This window comes from Nicotiana attenuata, chromosome 6 (assembly GCF_001879085.1).
Source record: "Nicotiana attenuata strain UT chromosome 6, NIATTr2, whole genome shotgun sequence".
Lineage (NCBI taxonomy): Eukaryota > Viridiplantae > Streptophyta > Magnoliopsida > Solanales > Solanaceae > Nicotiana > Nicotiana attenuata.
This window is the reverse complement of record NC_031994.1, coordinates 12,724,734-12,746,557: the sequence shown is the minus strand read 5'-3', so window position 1 is coordinate 12,746,557 and position 21,824 is coordinate 12,724,734. Positions and strand designations below refer to the sequence as shown.

The 21,824-nt window shown below is 35.7% G+C and overlaps 1 protein-coding gene and 1 non-coding gene across 4 annotated transcripts; one reads left to right on the top strand and one right to left on the bottom strand.

Annotated features, from left to right (window-relative positions):
• On the bottom strand, positions 10,637-15,383 carry LOC109226609 (tetraspanin-19). Of its 3 annotated transcripts, none has more exons than XM_019391425.1 (6): positions 14,919-15,383; positions 13,753-13,852; positions 12,053-12,133; positions 11,851-11,955; positions 11,092-11,289; positions 10,637-10,986 (listed from the first exon to the last, which is right to left on the bottom strand). In XM_019391425.1, the coding sequence occupies exons 1-6, from the start codon at positions 15,089-15,091 to the stop codon at positions 10,975-10,977; spliced, it is 669 nt and encodes a 222-aa protein (XP_019246970.1). In that variant the 5' UTR covers positions 15,092-15,383; the 3' UTR covers positions 10,637-10,974. The 3 variants fall into 3 exon arrangements, with proteins under 3 accessions (XP_019246970.1, XP_019246971.1, XP_019246972.1); XM_019391426.1 differs by lacking the exon at positions 14,919-15,383 and adding an exon at positions 14,636-14,734; XM_019391427.1 differs by lacking the exon at positions 14,919-15,383 and adding an exon at positions 14,257-14,335.
• TRNAV-UAC lies at positions 16,898-16,970 on the top strand. The gene has a single exon. It is a non-coding gene; the product is annotated as a tRNA-Val (tRNA).

Genomic DNA, 21,824 nt, shown 5'->3' with positions numbered 1-21,824 from the left:
GCAGGCATAAGTCTTCATATCGTAGACTTTGATAATTTCGTGATTGCAATTCTTCTCCAATGGCTTTCTTCAAATCACAGAGTTCTTTTTCCAAATTTTCACGGCAAATCTGCTGTGTTGATTTTTCAAGTCTCTTATACGAGCATACATCTAGTTGGTTTTGCTTGTCCTCCTCAAATGGAGTTGTGCTTGTAGGAAGTTGGGTATTAGGAATCATCATGACTTGAATGGGATTGCAGGTTATTGGCATTTGTGGAGAGATTGTATAAGTATGAGTTGGGTAAGGAGATATGGTTAATCAAATATTTTGGGTGGAGCTGGAGGTGGAGGTTGTATTTTGAAGCAGGCTGAAAGTGTTTCCCAAATTGACCAACACTTTCCTTTGCACCACATTCACCTTGGTGCCATCATTCTGTGATTGCAATAGTCCCATACCGGTACTGAATTCTTCAAAACGGTCTGCCATTATAGCCGTCCTTTATGCAGATTCGCAGCCAAAACAGTGTTCAATGCTAGGCAACCTTTAAAGGAAAAATAAAACTTTACAAAATAAAAGTAAAGTGTTAGCATATTTATCATAATCAAATAAATGCACAAAGTAATAAAGTGTGTAATTAGATAGATTAATTCATGATATGGTTAAGTAGGAGCCCTAAACTGGAAACGATGGCCTAAGTTGCAAAATGGATGGACGAGAATGACTTGTTATCTAGAGGGCTATAACGCGCGAGGCTTGTTGATATGGAAGCAAATTGATTTAAAGTTTTGTGAAAGGTTGACTCATGTCGAATATCAAAGCTTTAGCTCTATCATAAGTTCTTTTCCTTGCATGACTCTGGAATTTTATTTAAAAAATTGCCCCGATTTTTCGGAAGTTTTTGATTATTACTCCATGGCATGATGTCCTTTTCGAGCATACTCAACATGCGTGCTAAAAATCTGCCCCAGTTTCTTTTATGAAAATTTTGCTATAATGAGACTGAGTCTTATGTAGACTGATTAAGAGAAGGTGGTGGGGAATAATAATCATTCAAACTATGTGATAGAGTCCTTGTTAATCATGTTTCTTCTTCATACACATTTTGGCAACTTAGAATTCCATTTCTAGCAAGAAATAGTGCATATTTTAAAAAATTGGTCATTTTACTCATAAGTGGGAGATGCAACTGTGCGAAATAGAGAGTAGCCTTTTCCGTTGGACAAGTTCTTAAGATCAGCTATCACTTCCTTGACGCCATCAATTTCTTGCTCCATTTATGCCATTTTTGCTTCAAGATTAGCAATCTTATCTTGATATGATTCTGTTTTCTCGCCAACAGCTTCGCTTTCAACTAAGTCAGTCACTATGATTTGGTCAGCCATATCGTCCTTGAAGTTTTCTTTGCTTTGATGTTCAACTCAAGTCAACCTCTTTTTGAGAAAAGATATACCTAGTCACTATGGAGTAGATAAATATTGAAGGCTAAGGGTAGAATATTTGGTAATGTGTGTCTAAGAAACCGACGAGATCGGGTCTTATAATATTGCAACGTTTAAGAGAAGCCAAAGATGGGTGATTTTGATATTAGAAAATAATTTGTTGGTATTCGAATATAGACAAACTCGGGATCAAAATAATTGATAAGGATATGGTAGTCAATGAAAAGAATCTAAAATATATATTTTTTTTGTTTTTGCTTTAGCAAATCGTAAAGTTGTCGAGGCCTAGGAATACGGTGCCAACCGTTTTGAGACTTATGGGATAATACCTCGACTCATGCGCCGAAACTTAGAATTAACGGGTGCGTAAAGATTAACCTCGACGACCCGAGATAAGACGATGCAGACATTTGAATTGAATAGGTAAAAATTTTAGAATAATTTGACGATGCGAATTGACCAAAATAGTTGCCTTCTATTGCTCGGTAGATTGCGCAAATTTGGACATCTACCAACTTGTAAATAAGAGTCGGCACGAAGGTTAAAATTCAAAGACAAAGGTAGAATAGTAAGTAGATTTTACGAAACACAGAGCTACGAGGCAAATAAAAGATTTTGCCGGAGTTGGAAAAATTAAGGAAGAATTGAAAATTATGAGGCACGAGTGACAATATTTTAAAAACGTGTAATCATATTTTAATAAAAGGACTAAAATAACATTAACGTGCAAATTTAGATAATCCTCATAGATGGACCAAAATATATCACCTAAAGATTATACCCATTTTTAAAGAAGTAAGATGTTCATTGTTGTTTAAAGAAAATTCTTAAGGCTAGTTTAAGGCACGAGTATCGATGAATTTTCATGACGAACCGAGCCTATTGAAGAGTTTATGGGAAAGATGTCGTACTTTACAAAAAAAATAGAAGATACCGAGAGACTAAAGATATCTTAATTAGACTCTAAGAATTGGAGTAGACCTAAAAGAAATTTGAGCCTAAGTAAATACAAAAATGGTGCTCTAAAGTCGTTAAAGAGTGCTAAGCGCGGAATAATTTTTATTATTATTATTATTAATAAGTCAAGAGGATGATATAAAAAAAATATATGTAAACAAATAGAGTATATATTTAAATGAAGAAGTAAGCAAGCTGGATAGTCAATATTTCATCTTCTGAAAAACAACAAAATGTTAGAAAAAATAATAAAGTCAAGTAAGCAACATAGCAAATAAGCGACGTAGCAAGTAAGCAAGCAAAGCATGTGACAGATTCCAAAGCATAACAAATAATTGCGCGTCCTAATATACAGGGAGGCCTCTTAGTGCCAGAGGTAGGCCTAACGTGTATTTGAAAGATAAATATGTCATTATGTATCATTCCATTTCTATAAATTAATAATTCTATTTCTTTTTGAAAAGAAAATAAATAGATAACTGCTTAAACATCTTTCTTTTCTTCTATTTTTTTTTGTAAAAAGAGAGTGTACTTTCATCAAAAGAACAAAAGAATATATTTATTATAATTAATTAAGTAAGTAATTCTATTTTTCGAAAGCAAAAGAAGTACATGAATCGCTTAAGCCATTTTATTTATTTTTCCGTTAAGAAAATCAAAAGAAAGTACAATAAAAAGATATTTTGTCAGGTGTAAACTTCTCGTTGTTCCGCAAGATTATTTCATTTGAAAACTTTACAACATGTTATAAAAAAGATGTCATGCTCCTTACTAGGATTTAATTAATTTAATGTAAATGATCCACATAATTGGCATGTTCACCCTTCAAATAATGCACATAAATATGATAAGGTGTCACTTGGGGTTGAAAACCCACTTGGACATTTAGGTGAGGTCAACTAATGAGTTTAATACACCTCGGTATTAAATCTCCTAAGGTTAAAATGATGCATGCTCTTAAAAGGGTTTTGGTTTAGCTCTATCTTAGGCTGAATAAGAATGGGTTTTTCTAAACTGGTCTGCTCCCAAGTGGACAACTTGAGAGTGGAAAGCCTGTGACTGTCGACTGCAGCGCTGATCGACTTACCCACGAACTTTCCCCTAAAGGGTATTTTTTGGAAAGTGCACGGCCGCAAACCACGTAACCGCTAGGTGTGTGCTTTGTGTGAATTTTCCAGAAGTGGAGGAAGTGAAACGGAATGACGATTTATATAAAGCAATAAGAACGGATAAACAATTCATAAAATACAGTTTATCATATAAAGGCAATTCAAATAATCATCATAAAATACACACAAATTTATTTTTATTATTAACCTAAGTTTGTTGTGGTTTAGAACCTAGAGTCCCCAGCAGAGTCGCCATGCTGTTATACCCCATTTTAACACGGGTCAAACTAGAGTATAACATATCGGTAATTATGAAGGTTTAAATAATTAAAGAGAGTCGCCACCTAATTATTTCAAAGGTGAATTAGGACACCTATTTTAGAATAATGCTTAAAGTTAACTCTATTTTAATGGTTTGCTTAACCTTGAGATTATGGGTAAGGGTTCTTTGGGCGGGATTTTTAGGCTTGAATCGAGCCAAAAATGCCCGTTTGAAATTTGAATGTTGGAGGGCCTGGATCTTCACGTGATTTTGGTCAGAAAATGTGAAGAAGAGGTAAGCAGTTAAAGGGCTTTTATAAATAAAGATTGAACCTCTACACCATTTTTATGCTTTTCATCTTGTTCAAACATAACTTGCACGAAAATGGAGTAAACATCTTCTGTTCAAACTCGATAAAGCTGAAAATTGCCAAAATGGCGTATGAAAACAAGAGAGGGGCGCTGAGAGGGACAAGAGAGGCGCCTGCTGCCTAGAAGAGAGGGGAACCAGACAAACTAAACCTAGTTGTTAATCAAATAGGCTATTTCGGATTGGGCTTCGTTCATCTGGGCCGATTTGTGGTGGGCAGGTTCTTTTGTGCTGAATTATGAAAGAGTTTTTGGACTTTTTACCAAATTGGCCGAATAGGGATCAAATAAATGAGCTTAAAGTGCTGGACCCTTTTTCCTTTCTTCTTTAATCTTTTCTTTGTGCTTCTAGCTTGAATTTAGTTAAACTCTTTATTTTGTAATAATAATAATAATAATAATAATAATAATAATAGTAATAGTAGTTTATCTAATGCTAATAATAACAATAGAGATAATAACAATAATACTAATAATGATGCTAATTAGGTCTATTTTGGGATAGCAACTGTAAAATAATTATTCTTAAATTTTGAGTAATATTAGAAGCTCAAGAAAATAATTTGGAAGAAAGGAGGGACAAAATTGGATGTCAACAAGTTAGAATTTTGGCGATTTTGGTCGGCAGTGGAAATTTTGATATCGGGGTCGGATTTGATTTCCGGAAGTTGGAGTAGGTTCATCTTGTCATTTATGACTTGTGTGCAAAATTTGAGGTTAATCGGACGTGATTTGATAGGTTTTGGAATCGTTTGTAGAATTCGGAAATTTCAAGTTCATTAGGCTTGAATCCGTGTGTAATTCATATTTTTGATGTTGTTGGAAGTGATTTGAAAATTTGATTAAGTTCGTATGATGTTATGGGACGTGTTGGTGTATTTGATTGAGGTTCCGGGGACATCGGGTGAGTTTCGGGTGGTTAACAGATCACTTTTGACCTTGGTGAGATAGTTGATTTGCTGCTGGATTTTGTTTCTGGTTTCCTCTTACGCATTCGTGAGAGGGGCCTCGCGTTTGCGAAGAGTGTTTCTGAGATGGTGAATTTCGTTCTTCGCGTTCGCGAAGGAGAGGACGCGAACACGAAGGGTAGGTCAGTGTGTGTATCGCGAACACATGAGTGGTATCGCGTTCGCGAAGAGGAGTGAGGTAGTTCAGGACCCGAGGTCCTTGTTCTACGCGTTCTCGAGGTGAGGGTCGCGTTCGCGAAGGTTTCAACTGGTAAAGCATCGCGTTCGCGAAGCAGTTGTCACGTTCGCGAAGAGTAAAGCGAAGAGGCAGTCTGAGTTGGTCTACACGAACGCGAGAGGACGGTCGTGTTCGCGTTCGCAAAGAAGAAAATCTGGGCAGACAGTGTTAAATTCAAAATCGAGGGTTTGAGCTCATTTTTCATATTTTGAGCTAGAGATCACGGATTTGGGCGATTCTTGAAGGGGTTTTCGCGGAGTGGATTGGGGTAAGTGTTTATCACTTGGTTTTGGTTAAATCCCATGATTATACCTTTAATTTTATCATCTAATTTGTGATTTGGGGTGAACAATTGGGGGAAAAGAGGAAGTGTTCTTGAGATGGAATTTTGAGGTTTTGAATGCGATTCTGTTATCGGATTTGAGTAAATTTGGTATGGTGAGTTTTGTGACTTTTGTCAGATTTTGAGACGTGGGCCCGGGGGCCGGGTTTGAGCAGATTTCGGATTTTTGGCTTTAATTTGGTATTTTTTTGGTGAATTGATTCCTTTAGCCTATATTGATCGTATTGTATTGCATGTGGCTAGATTCGGGATGTTTGGAGGCCGATTTGAGAGGCAAAGGCATTACGGAGTAGGATTTTGCTTGGTTTGAGGTAAGTAACGCTTCCAAACTTGGTTCTGAGTGTTTGAAACCCCAAATTATGTGTTATGTGATTGGTATTAAGCTGACGCACATGCCAAGTGACGGGCGTGCACCGTGAGAATTGTGACCTAGGTGATTCCATGGCAACGTTTAGTGACTTTATCTTGTTGATATCCATATTTTTATCATGTGATAAAGTAATTGAGCTGTAAATCATGCTAGATATCATGTTTAGGCTTTATGGCAGTATTATTGGGACCCTTAGTGGTCATTTCTTGCTGTCATCTCATTATTTTCATTAATATTCCATACTCGGTCATGTTCATGCATTTTTATATCATATCTCAGTCTCAGTTATTTATTGATTCATCATATCATTGTTCCGGATTTGTTTTTCATGACATTGTGAGTCCGTGGGTGAGACTGGAGAGATTGATGACTGAGTGAGGCCGAGAGCCTGGTTATGAGTGACAGTTATAGGATCGGGCTGCACGCCGTGGCGGTTATATTGATGATTATGATAGCGCTTGGGCTGTAGGAGCCCCTCTAGAATCTATAACACACCCCCAGCAAGCGCGGATGATATTATTGAGAGATGGACTTCCCTGGACATGGATTTGTCTGAAGTACTTGATACTTGGAGATGGATCTTCTCCACGGGGTTGGATTGCCCTTTTTTCCTTGGTACTGGGGTGACTTATAGTCATGTTGTATATGTTCTGGGATGGATCTTCCCTGGGCCGGATGGCCATATACAGTACCGAGTGGTTGAGCACTTGAGAGTTGGAGCACATGGTGCATTTCATACAGTCTATGCATTGGCATGTAGAGATAGCTAAGTTGTATACCTTACACTGTTCAGATATGTATTTACTTTATTGCCTTGAGCTATCTATTTAACTTGAAAGCATGCCTACGTTTATGTACATTTATTTCTATTAGAACTGTTGCGGTTGAGTTTGTCACTACCTTTCAGTCCAATGTTTGGACTTGTTACTTACTGAGTTGATGTACTCACTTTACTCCCTGCACCTCGTGTGCAGATCCAGGCGACTTTGTTCACGGCGGCGGTTGCTGATTGAGACCCCGGAGTTTGGAAACTATCAAGGTAGATGCACACCGTTCGCGGGGCCTTGACTCTCCTTCTTTATCTTTTGTCGTATTTTCAGTTTATTTCTCTAGACACTGTAGTGGACTGTATTCTTATATAGACGCTCATGTACTCGGTGACACCCCGGTTTTGGGCTAGATTGTATCACACTTTGAGATTTATTATGTTTTCAAAAGAGTTTCTTAATGTTAACTGCTTCCGTCATTAATTTGAAGTTATCTTTTATTGTGTTGGATTGTTGAGTTGAGGCTGGCCTAGTTCCATGATAGGCGCATCATGACAGTTGATTTTGGGTCGTGACAAAAAAAAAGTTGGGGATATGTGTTGGTGATCCCATCATTAGGGGGAGAAAATGGGCAGCTAAAAAGGTAATACATGGAAGAATTATTATGAGTGCACCTAGATCCTCATACAAGAAAATATGAACTTGAAGTACAAGTGATAATTCATTTGCAAAATATTGCTAGGCGCATTTGCAAACCCAAAGTTAAATGTTATATTTCAGCTGCTAATGCTCCAAATAGAATAAAGTTCATGATGGACATAGTCTTTGGAACGCATGAAGCGTAATAGACTAATCGGTTCCAAAGATAAAACTCCTTGAAGAAGGAGAGGAGCAAATGATAAAGATGGTCATACTAAGGAGGCAAGTTCTCTATAAGAGCACCACGACATAACACTTTACGTACAATTGTACTACAACTTTACTACAAATTCGTAAGTATATGGTATGTCATGAGTTCTTCTTCTTCTTCGAGTTTCAATCTGAAATTCAACCAATATCAAGTCTAATCTTCACCAAACACCCTCAAAATTGAGATATAAACTCCAAACAATATTCCCAATTATTTGCAACAATATCCAATCCAAACAAATAATGATTTTTTAAAACCTAAATTTGAATTCAAAGATTTTGTTTTCTTGAAGTTTTGTTTTCTAAATTAAAACACTTCTTCTCTAGCTCGTTTTTCCAGCATCTTATCTTTGAAAATTTTATAATTTCAGATTTTATCTTCTTTCCACTATTGCGTTTTTGCTTATAAAAGCAAATCCATTACCAAGCCTGAATTTGTGAAATTTTGATTGCTAAACTTGCGCAATAAGAGCATTCATATGGTCATTGAATCATTGAAATATTGTTTTTGTTCAGTTATGCCTTTTTCCAAGCAAAAATCTCCTAATTTAAGGCCCTAATAATTGGATTGTATATAATTTGTAAGCAATCCTTGTTTAGGGCGGATAATATACAAAATTAGGATAATTTTAGTAAATAAGTTTTAAATATTGTATAGGAAGGAAAAAATCCCTGAAAACATGTTCTCTTGTGGTGGATGTAGTTGCTTTCAGATTTTAGTCCGGCAATATCTGAAAAATTTGATATGCGTTTATAAAAACTATTGCAATATTAAGGTTCCCAAGAAATTTATTAAATAAAGTTTAAGCAAATCCTTATGTGGATTAGAGCAATCATGGCGTCCATGATTTATTTTTGTGTCTATTGCAATTGGTGCACTATGTATCTTGCTAGAACCATGAGTAAACAATATGCTAGCTAGATATAGTTTTATTCATATATGAAGATATTGGAATACTATTAGTATTATATTGCAAAAGGAATCTTTGATATAGATTTGTTTATTCTAACAAATATTGTCAAGGTTTTGTTGGTTATGCAAATGCTGGCATTTTCTGAAGTTCGTTCTTCAAACAATCTGTTTGTATGTGAGGGTACTGCCATATTATTATTTCACAAGGCTGTTGATACTTATCCAAGTCAATATACTAGCAAATGATAAAGCAAGTGACTCAACACACAACAGATGTGTGACTTTTCCTTGAAGAGAAGATTCCAATAATAGTGAAGGCGATGATATTTGTTTATCAGAAGTGAAAAAAGGATATATTGAAGGAGACAGAATAAAGCATATATTTCATCAACGTTCTTTATCAGACACAATCTTCACCGATCGGTGAAATAGATGTTCAACAAATTTATTCGCTTGATAATTTGGTATTTTGTTCAGTGAAGCATGAGCAACCTCAACATTTGAGAAGTTGGCATACAAGATCGGAACACGTCTTCTCGGAGAAACAAATTGATGTTTTCATCAGGGGGAGACAAATAGGCGTTGTACTCTTTTCCCCTTAGATAAGATTTTATCCCACTAAATTTTTGTGGCAGGGTTTTTAATAAGGCAGCAAATAATGGGTATTACAAGATATGTGTACTCTTTTTCCTTCACTAAGATTTTTTCCCACAGGTTTTTTCTTAGTAAGGTTTGAACGAGGCACGTTATCTGTGGACATCCAAGGGGGAGTGTTATGAAATACATATTATATGGATGTCCACTAATCAAATATAAATCCCACTACTCTTCTCCATTATGTGGATGATCCCTACTACTTTTCACCATTGTAGTTGCAACTCCCACACCTCCTAACCTCCCCATGTTCTCAATAGTTAATACAATGTTTATGACATCCCTTTATATTACCTCAATGTCATCCTAAAAATAGAGGGTTTGGGCATCATATTGTACACACTTGGAAAACACTTGAAGAAATAAGAATCTCTCCTCTCTTTCTCTCTACATTCTTGTCTATTTGTTTGTTTTATATTATTACTTTGAGCTAAGTTTCTTAACAGAGTGAAAATTTTAGAATTAAATACATTATTGATATAAAGATGCATGTATCCGTGATGTGATCTCTGCATATTACATTCTACAATTCAATTCTTTAGTTACTTAACATGGAGGTCAATAATAATATAGACAATCACCAAAAAATTGCCCAACGGTAACGTTATCTCCGTGTGACCTATAGATTACGGGTTCGAACTGTGGAATCAGCTACTAATGCATGTATTAAGGTAGGCTACCTACATCACACCCCATAGGATACGGCTCAAGATATATTGTGCACGGGACTGCCCTTTCTTCCATCCCAGTTAAAGATCGACTTTTACAGGAGAATTCCCATGTTTACATGTAAGGCCATTTTTTGAGGCTAAAATGTGAAAATGGAATGCATTTGAGTGGATGCATAGTTTAAGAGGCAGTAGAATCGACCTTTAAATTGTACGTGACAAATTATCATAGAAGTGGAAAAGCTTCCACCTTTGACTGTTAATGGGCAAGCAATGACATCACCTAACAAATTTTAACACTACAGAAGTAATGCATACCATATACTATTCTCAGTTTACCAGTTTTAGGCGGGTCGGGTGAATTCAATAATAGAAACATGTTCTTTTCAAGTGCTTTCTCTCTCTCTCTCTCTCTCACACACATACACACAGAGGGGGAGGGGGAGGGGCAGGGGCAGGGAGAGGGAGAGGGAGAGTGAGAGTTTTAGGCAGGTCGGGTGAATTCAATAATAGAAACATGTTCTTTTCAAGTGCTTTCTCACGCGCACACACAGAGAGAGAGAGAGAGAGAAAGGAAACACCCACGGTTAGTACTTTGGAAGATCTAAACGGTCTCCTCTTTTTACTTATAACAAGTATGATTGATTGTCAGTCCACAAAAGGGAACACCTACCGCAAATAATTAAACAGTCTCAACTTGTAACAAGTGTAATTGATTGGTCCTCCACCATACCTAGCAAGAGAATGATGAGATTATATTTTTCATCTCTTAACAGTCGTTTGATGTACTTTACTCTCAATCCTGGTAAACTGCATGCTTCTACTATTAAACATAAAGCAACTGAAGTAGACTTTTGGACTCTTGAGAGCTAAATTATCACATTGTCCACACAAGTGTAAGAGTATATAGAATCAGAACATACAAGAACTGCACAAGTTTACGTGAATTCTACCAATGGTCAGAAGCATGTGAATTACACACATTTTGCACCGTGATTACAATTGTACCGCAAATTCAGTGCTTGCTGATTGACCAACGGAAAGTGTAGCTCATCTGCTTGCCTGCGCATCAGATACAAAAGAAGGAATCATATACAATCAAGCCACATATCTTTCCATTGAGCACCTTAATGAATTTTATCCTATGAGTCTGCAGAGAATGCGTACCTTGCTGTTAATTCTGATATTCCAAGCATCATTCTTAGATCCATACACAGGGTCACCAACAACATAAGAGGGTGAAGGAACATAATTCTTCAATAGCGGGACTCTGTCTGGAATATAATCATCATCACTCTCATAATGATACCTTTCCGGGTGGGGTCCTAGAGCTTTGAGGATCATCGCCAATAATATACTTAACGCCTGCACGTGGGAAGTAATTAGGCAGATGCTCAAATAAGCAGAATAAGATGCAAGGCTGCATGGAGAAATAACTTCTCAAAATATTACAGACATTCAAAGAAAAAAAGGCTAAAAGGACTTCAATCCCTGAAGTAAAATTTTACAGCAGAGAAGAGTGAAATAAGCTCTAATGGCACCCAAAACAAAGAAATTTCTTCAGATATTAGAAAAAGGGGAAACGCACGCTAAAGCACACTAGGACCTATTAAAAAGAAATACAAGAGATATACGATCTGATCTAGTAACAAATTCCTTTTACATGAATCCACATTATTACTATGACATAGATCTACGGGGATGACTAAAAAACAAAGAATGGAGTGAGGCAGGAACGGTTTACAAAGAAGGCTCTTTAAGCATAACAATCACTTGGAACAGGTTTATCTCACCAGCTTCAAACAGCGATTTGTGCTAATGATTAAATCATATCAACGGGGTTTAGTTGAATAACTATATTGCCCAAAAAAAACAGGTAAAAACTTATCATAGAATAAAGGTATATGAGTGTGGAAGGAGACCAACCTGCACAGTCACTACTGACAAACCTACCCATTTACAAATGTCAAAGTTCTCTTTCAAGAAGTGTTTGAGCTCATCGAAATTCCCAGTTGTGTCCTCGGGGAAGTCCTGATCAGGTCAATTTGAATACAAATCAATATAAAAGATTTGTTAAAACCTCAATATATAAGATCAAATTCCATGGTGCATTTTTTAATGCATATACCTCTTCCCAATTTCTGTTAAGGAATACGTCTACTGTCACAGCTGCTTCTATCATGAGAAGTAGGAACACAAAAACCATGTACTATACCAATTAAGGAGAAACATCACTGTTTTAATTGAATAGTCACTCCAGGATGCAGGTTTATATGATTATATCACCTTACACAAGACCTAGAGACCGTACAGTGAATATCAAGCAACGTAACTGCAGAATCTTAAAGAAAAAAGACCACTTCGGATTACTGTCAAGTTGAATAAGAAAAAGTACATTTATATTAATCCTAATAATTTCAAATTAGCAATCATTCCAACTCTCCCATAGCAAGTCTTAAAAGCAGAGTCCAAGTTCTCAAGCTTCTGTGGGGCAAAAGGATTAATATCAAATAAAAAGATAAGCCAAAAAAGTAGCAGCAACAAGGACACTTTAAGCAACAATCTAGAAAGCGAAGAAAGCTTACTAGGGTGAAAGAGCATAACCATGACGAATGACAGTTAATTACAATTTTTTGCACATGAATTGCAAAAGAGTCCCTTTTTTTTTATAAGGTGATTGCAAAAGAGTCCCTTTGTGCAGCCCCCATCCCTAACTTACCATGAAGGTGCTTAAAATCTTTTAAAATAGCTTCACCAATCAGTATAGATCATTGACAACATTTTGGGTGGCTGCCTGTGTTGCTAGTTGCTACTTGCTAATAATGCATAAAGCATATCAACCTCAACATCTAGGATAATGGCATCAAAAGTAAACCAAGAAAATCAACTGGTAGATATCATCCACGGCTATAGCTTCATTTCCCAACTAAAGGGAAAACCTGTCTCTCCACTAAGTTTTACCCCATAGTAGGGGCATTTCAGTGATAGGTCCTTTTAGAGGAACCAGATGATCCTATTTGGTTAAATACCCAAACACAAACTCCATGTTTATTCTGATCAACTGGTGGATACCAAAACTCCCATGTTTGTGCTGACCAACTGATGATACCAACAAGGTTTAATTTTAAGTTAATTTATCCAACTACATCATTGCACAAGCATTCAAGGAAATCCTTTCCTGCCCTACCCTCAATCCCAGGTGCTGACGTTATATCGAACTGCAAAATATAGAAATGGGAATCATAAATAAAATGATGATTCTTCTTTATTGAAAATCACATTATCAAACAAAAGACTGAGTCACATGCAAGAACCATTGAAATAAGTCATGAACAAGAGTATTGTTTCTTCTCCTTAGTAGTATAAGAAGATTATGCAGATCAATATTTCCAAGCTAGAAATAGTATCGACACAATTCCATCCTAGAAGGTGAAATCAGTAAAGATTACAATTGCTCTGCTGAACCGCTAGTTAATTACTACAATAGTGTAGGATGAAGCTTGTCCAAGTAGCTTTCTCGGAACACACTCGTGTCTACCCTGACCATCGCCCCCCACCCCCAATATTTCCAAGCTAGAAATATCGACACAATTGCTTCCTAGAAGGTTAAGTCAGTAAAAATACTTCCATTGCTCTGCTGAACCGCTAGTTAATTACTACAATAGTGTAGGATGAAGCTTGTCCAAGTAACTTTTCGGAACACACTCGTGTCTGCCCTGACCCCCAACCCATCCCACCCCCAAAAAAAGGAACACTGGAGGCAGCTGAACAGACAAGAATCTCATTCAATAACCTACATTTATTAAAAGAAAGTAATGAAAAGGATACAATATACAAGCAACAGCCACTAGCAGTCTCTGCAGCAATGTGACCCGAGCACGTGACTACACACAAAGTTATTCCAAGACCAAGTGTTGAGTAAATGAACCTGCATTAGACAAAAGTTTGCTAAATTTACAACACAAATGTTGAACCAGAAACTAATATCCAAATTTCAAAAAATTAGAAATCTGACAGCTTATGAAACATAAAAATATCAAAATCTAGATCAATAATCATTCTCAACATGTGCATATGAGTGTGTGACATTCTACTATCAAATATAAAGAAACACCAATATTTTACTACTGAACCAAAATTAAAAGAGAAAAAAGAAAAGGCCTAGTTGGTTTCTACTTTTTACTTCCATCAAGCAGTCCATTCATGATGCATAATAATGGATTCCCCATAGCAATTGTTTAATGGTAAGAACATGATTCAAAAGTATAATTAGTCCCTTATGTATATAGCACTTAGACTACCTAGCTACTTTTTGAAAGCTTACAGCCTTACACAGATGATCATGTAAAGGAGGAGTCCTCCTCATTTCAGCTTTGAAGTTTATTTTACATCTGTGACTTTTATCATTCTTCAATTCTATGGGAGGTATGGCACAAAACCATCCTCCTTTCATCTTTTGTGATCTATACACAGGTAGTAGGCAAAGCCTAACCCCCCCCCCCCCCCCAAATCCTAAAGATAGTCTAAGTATAACCTAATGGTGTGGCCCACCAGTTCCTATACTAATGGGAGGATGGAGGTACTTGGCAGAATAGTGGAGTCGTGCGAGCTAGTCATGTGGCCCGACCATGGTTCTGTTTAAAGAAAAGTCTTTACTGTAATGGACCCTCCTATGAATACTGGGATCAGAGGATTCACATATATAACCAACCATTTGGAACAGAGGCATAGTGCCATAGTTAATTCCCGATATGAACTTCAATATAGCAAAATTGACAATAGAAATCCTCCTTTCATACCACAGCTTCCAATAAGCAGAAAACACATAAATCAAAAAGTTAGACCAAAAGTGAGGCAGTAAAAAGGAACTCCAATACTTTAAAGGTCCTAACTTTTGGTTTAAAAAAAGAGAAAAAAAGAATGGCCCACCATCACATAAAGCGATTAACTTTCATGTGAATTTTCGCACGCATTTAAAGAGGTGAAACATTTACCATGGAGCAGGGGCATCGGGGCCAAAGAAAGGGGGAGGAGTGGGACCCATCTGCTTATGCCAAACCCTAAACATCCAAAGGGCGTACAATATCATAGCGATCCCAACCATTCCAATCGCCGAATTTACCACCTTCAGCAATGACTGCATGCAACTCCTCGCCATCCTCGTCATCTTAGTTATTGATACAACTGACTAGAATTCCTGAAAACCCTAACCCTAGATTAAAGCTAGGGTTTCTTTTCTAAAGGTTAGGGTTGTGGGAATTGTCGAATTGAGGACGACGGGTTGAAGAATTTGAAAGAACTTTGTGATTGTATTTCTCGCCAGACGCTGAGGTCGTTCCCTAGTGTCCGTCTTTCCCGCAATATAAGCTGCGACACTTGGCGTTTACGAAATTTTCAGGAAATTACGGAATATGATTCAATATAATTTATTGAATTTATAAAATATTTTTTTAATAATATGGTCAGTTTTTTGACATTGTCAATCTGGAGTGGTGGAATGATTGTATCTGATGAACAGCTCTTTTTTATTTGTTGTGGATGAATCATCAGTTAGACTAGTTGAACTATTTCTTTTTCTGCTGACCAAAAAAAAAATTCTTTTCTAAAATAATTTATGCAAAATACCGTATTTGGAAATGTATAGAGTTTTTCTTTAAAACTCATTTTCTGTTGGAGCAATTTTTAAAAAAGAATCTGAATATTTCTTGGAAGATAAAATTATAGTTTGTTAGAAAAACAACATAAGTCATATTTTTTGTAATGTTAATGCAAGAATTTTCATAAATGTCCTTAGGCCTTAACAATGTTTTAAAAGGCGGGGGCGTGAGGCGAGGCGTTTTACCTCTGACGAGGCGAGGCGTAAGCCCTGAGACATGGGGCGTAAGTCCCACGGATCTTTAAATTTTACTGATTTCAAGAATTTTAAGATAGTATAAAATAAAAAATAATTATAAAATTACATTAAAATCACAAAATTATAACAAATAATCTATTTAAAATATTTATAAATTATAATTCAACTATGAATAATACGAAAAGTATGACATATATCACAATATGCAAATTAGCAGCAACGTCGTTACAACTCAAACATCAAAAGTAATGTATTCGATACGAAATCTTATATGTATCTGTTAAGGAGTAATGAATCTTGAAAGAATTTCGAATATTATAATTTGATATTTTTCTTAAAATACTCCTTTTATTTAATATGCTTTCTATTTGAAAGAGAATTTATATAAAAACATAATTCATAATTTAAATATGATTCTCTAGCATCATTTATTTTTAAGTTTCAACAAGTTAATAAAGTGACACATAATTTACCATACGATACCATGATAACTAATTATTTGTAAATAGTTACTAGCTAATACTGACTATTAAATTAATAAGTATTGTATCTCGTAAACGTGAAAAAAAATATTTAAAAAATAATTATAAAAAATTATGGACTATTATATATTAAAGACATAACAAAAGTTAATAAATAAATACCTTTTAAATGAAAGATTTATTTAAAATTAACTATCATAGCAGTCTTAGTGGATAACGTGCAATAATTTTTTATTTTAATTATGACATAAAATACTCTCAACTTAATGTTTATGATTAAGAAAAAAGTAATTTTGAATAGTCAACGATTTATTAAGCAAATTTGAGAATTTATAAAGTTAATTACATAAAATTGCATAAAGTTCTATTAGGCGAGCCTAGTACGCTGGGCGTTGGGCGTGTCCGGAGCGTAAGCCCCGATGGCCAAGGCGTAAGTCTCACGGAACTAAGCCCCACACATAAGCCCAGGGGCGTTTTACGAGTGCTCCGCCCCAGGGCGAGCCCCGGGCGAATCCCAATTCTGCCTTTTAAAATAGAGGGCCTTAAGGAACTTTTGCACCCAGAAATTGTCCGCCAACCAACTTTTCAACGATGGAAACGAACGAGATGAATCTTTTGTATAAGTTTTCAACAATAAGTTGCTGTGGTGTAGTGGTTATCACGTTAGTCTTACACACTAAAGGTCCCCAGTTCGATCCTGGGCAGCAACACATGTCATACGTCTTTTATTTTTTTTATTTTCACCTCACGTATTCGAGCTATGTGCCCAATATTAATTTCTTTGCTTTCTGAATTTCTATTGTGTTCTATTAGTTCATACATTTCCTATATTCATATTGTCAATATATATATATATATATATGTTGCTTTAAGGACAACTGTGACGTGGAGTTTTTAAGGAAAATTAATTTCATGTGAAGGAAACCAAAAAAAATCTGTAGGTGTTTAATCATTTATTGGATGATTAGTAATCCTAAATTGTATATGATTTGGTGTTTATTTTTATATAATTCATGTCTAAGTTTGTTTTGTAGTCAAAATTAAATGCGAATAGGTTTTTCAATTTCTAATCAAAATAGGTTTTTTACTCTTATAAATAGGGTGATGCTACCTATTTTTAAAGGTTGCCACCTAGTTTCTTCTTCTCTGTGGTTTGCAAAATTTCTTCTAAATAGTAAATGTTCAATATTCCACTTGTGGGTGAATTATTCTTCTAGGATATTTGAATTCTTTCAAATTATTATTAGAGCAATGGAGAATATAAATACTCCCACGTTTGATTCAAACTCTACAAAAGCTGAAGTTGAGCTTGGCAACAACACCACCTTTTCCAAGTTCATGCAGATAAACGTCCAAAGGCAAAAATATTAGAAAGCGTCCAACGGTTGAAGAAGGGGAGAATGAAGATACTGAAAAAAATTCAGTCATATATATATATATACCAAGAAAAAGCCAACAATTGCTGATAACAAGCTACACTTTTCTACTCGACCTTCAAAGTGTAACAAGGCTACTAAATCCAATGTACATTCAAAACTCCTGTTTCATTTCGAGTCCTCAAAACAAACTCAAATTCAAAATGATAGTATAGCAACAACCACTTCAGAAATTGAGATTGAGTTATCCAAAGTTGGTCGAGCGCATGGTCCTCTCAGGGCTTCTGCCTACATAAGAGTTTCAACAAGATTTGATTATCAACCAGATATTTGTAAAGACTATAAAGAGACAGGATATTGTGGATACGGAGACGCTTGCAAATTTATACATGATCGCGGAGATTATAAGTTCGGGTGGCAGCTTGGAAAAGAATGAGAGGTAGCTTATATAGTAGCTGTGTAAAGCAATATGAGTATTTGACAAGAAAGGAAACAAATAAAACAAGAAAGAAAGCAAACAAGAAAAAATAAGATCCTAGAGTTACAGTTAAGATATTCTAAGAATCGGAGTCTTAAAAGTGTGAAGTGTGGTCCCTTCGGGATGACCCGGTTGGTTTGGGGCGGTCATCCATACTGATGACCTGGGATCGATTTTCCTTAATGCCTTCTGGGTCGAGCCTTGTCGCACAGGGCTTGCCTAGTGCGGTTTACATTCCATGTGTAGTTTGCAGACTATTACACGGTAAGGGGTTTACCTAGTGCGCACAGAATACATACTCACCCGAAGTGCAAAAGTTGTGACAGAGATTGTATTACGTTTTTCTTTAAAGGGTGTGAATGCGAAATATAAGAGGCACCTTTTGGATTGCAACTATTCATCTCACCCTTCCTTTGTCTATAAATTTAGAGGCTTGGCCTTATTTTCCAGAAATGGAAAAATCTGAAAATTCCTCCCCTCTTTTCTATATATTGTTGCATTATTTTCAAATAAACATAAGTGTCAAGTGTGATTTGCTCCGTCTGTTGAGTTCGCTGAATTTCTGTAATTTCGATTGTCAGTATTACGGAATAGTTTAGTCCGTTCTATCCTGGAAAGAATTAATCTAAAACCTTGGGCAACAGTGAGGGGATTAAATTCCTTAAGGACACACAAGCAACTTGTGGGCTCGGAATTATTTTTTCTGTTTTGTTTATTAAACTAATGTTTCTTTGCTTCTCTGATTTTCTGATTCGAACACAGATTACTAACAATCTTAAGGAATTTAAATTTTTATATTCAACTTCTGTGTTCGTGAAAATTGGGGAATCTGCAGAATAGAAAATTTGGTCACTGTTCTGAAATTTGTCAAAGGAGTGGAGAACAAGTGAGTACTAAATATAGTAAAGATACGCAGGCTTTGTGCTAGCCACGACTATTGCATGAAGGAAAAAACATACCAAGGGCATGGAGATGTGTCCAGTACTCTTGGCAACAGAAGCATGTACTAGTAATTGTCGTCGCAATTATTTATTGATTCGGTGTGTTCACTTCATAATAGAATTACAATAAATTCACTGTCTGTCAATGTGATGAAATATATACAATTGTAATGGAGCGTTCAAAGATAAGTGATGGACGGAAAATTAAGAAGGAAATCATCTTAAATGATACCATGTCTATAGTTAAAGCCACTTGTCAGTTATAACTTTGAATAATATTCTTCTCCCTTTAAAGAGAGAATTGTGTATTCCTTCATGACGAGGCCACCGTTTCTGAAATTAAACTCATTCTTCTTATCTTTCTATGCCTTTTATGTTGTGGTTATATTTAACCGCATATTCACAAACAAGCAATGTTGAAACTTATGTATCCTTGAAGTTTGATCTTACTAGTTGGATACAAAGTGTATCTTTGTTTGGCTTTGAACTCACAAATACAAAGGCATTAGGTTACTGTCATTCTTATGATTAGTATCATTATGGCATGTTTAGTGATTATGTTATTGAAAGACACAAGGGAAAAAAAAAACAAAGGATGGCTTACGTGTTAAATGAGGATGTTGAAACCAAGATCATCTGTCATAGTTTGGGCAAAAGGCGCCACAAATCACAGAAACGGAAGCCATCCTGAAGTCGTTTCCCTTTGATGCTTGGTCAATCACCAGCCGAAAGCAACAGTTGTATCTACTGGAATAATATAGTCAACTTCTAATAAAGAAGTGGCAGCATATATAAAACACTTGAAAACTCAGTAGTAGCATTTCTTGCAGAGAAAGATAACCGGTCTTTCTAATCATTGGCCTCTTAGTGGGATTAACTTCATCACAAAGTGATAACTATACATGGTTATGCTTTATTTACTCTACTTGATTTTCTATCCCATGTGATTTATTAAACTTAGTTTCTACCAGCGATAGTGTAGATGCTTATTATCATATCATACTACAAATCAAGAATTATATGCATGATGGAGAATAACATGTACTTATTTTGTTTTTCCTTTGACCAAATGAAAAACTATCAGTAGTTGGTATATAAGTTTGGTAGCATTCTTGAAATTATATGAAAATTTAATTTCAAGGTTTTGTAAGATGTTAATTAGACTTACAGTAATACTTGAAGTATTTTTGAGATCATGAATATAATATATGTAAAGATGAACATATATGTGTTTGACTAGAGTAAGAGACAAATTGTTTAAAGTGTTCTAATGGTTTAGTTGGAAAACCATTTGGAAAGGAAATTAAATCCTTGTGATTTTATACCCCTGATTTTGGAGACTAAAATCTTCGTGATTTCTACTCCTGCTTCGAGATTAAAATCTTCTTGATTTTCTACTCGTTCGTTGAGATTAAAGTCTTAGTGACTTTCTACTCGTTTTGGAGATTAAAATCTTAGTGATTTTCTACTCTAATTTGTTATTCGGTTTGAAGATTAAAAACTTCATCGTTTATTAAATTTGACTGTGTCACATATTACTCGGTTTGAAGATTAAAAACTTTACCGTTTATTAGATCCGGTATCAGATATTACTCGGTTAGAAGATTAAAAACTTCACCTTTTATTAATTCTGATTGTGTCAGATTGGTTTGAAGACTAAAAACTTCACCATTTATTCTGGCTCTGTCTTGACACAAACAACATTTCTTGTGGTTGGCTCAACAACGTACTAGGGGCGTCGAATATGAATCTCTTTTTGAAGGAATATGTTTGGAATATGAAATTATTGACCAAACGACCGCTCCTGAGTTACCGCAATCTAATGGAATTGCTGAAAGAAAGAATAGAACGTCAAAGGAGACGATGAATGCCTAGTTGATAAAGTTCTAGTTTACCCAAAACCAAATACTCAATCGAGTTCTATATGAAAAATGGAAAGGAAGGAAGCCCAACTTAAAATATTTTAAGGTGTGGGGGTGCTTATATAAAGTGCAAGTTCCTAAACCCAAAAGGGTAAAGATCGGCTTGATTGCGTTTTCATAGGATATGTAACAAATAGTAGAAAATCCCGACATTCATATTAATACGGTAATCGAATAAGATAATGCTGAATTCTTTGAGAATATTTATCCGTATAAAAAGGAATGTGAGTTGTCTAGTGAAAATCTAAGCGAACTCGGGAAGAAGCAAAGGAAAGTACGTTGAATTAGGAAAAATCAAGACGTAGTAAACGTCAAAGGATAACTACTTCCTTTGGACCGGATTTCCTGACATTCTTGCTGAAAAATGAGCCTCAAATGTTTAAAGAAACATTGTCTTCCTCGGAAGCACAATATTGGAAAGAGACAGTCAATAGTGAGATAGAATCCATATCAAGTAATCATACTTGGAAATTGGTTGATCTTCCTCCATGAAATAAACCTTTGCATTCTAAGTGGATTTTCAAAAGGGAAATGAAAGCTGATGGTACGATTGAAAAATATAAGGTAAGATTAGTTGTCAAATGATTTAGACAACGAGAAGGTCTTGATTATTTTGATACATACTCGCCGGTAACGAGGATTACATCTACTCGGGTGTTAATAGCGTTAGCCGCCGTGTATGGCCTTGAAATCCATTAGATGGACGTAAAGACAACCTTCTTAAATGGAGATTTGGAGGAAGAAATTTATATGGAACAACCTAAAGGGGTTCGTGGTTACCTGGAAAAGAAAACGAAGGTGTATCGACTTGTTAAGTCACTTTACGGCTAAAACAGCACCCAAACAA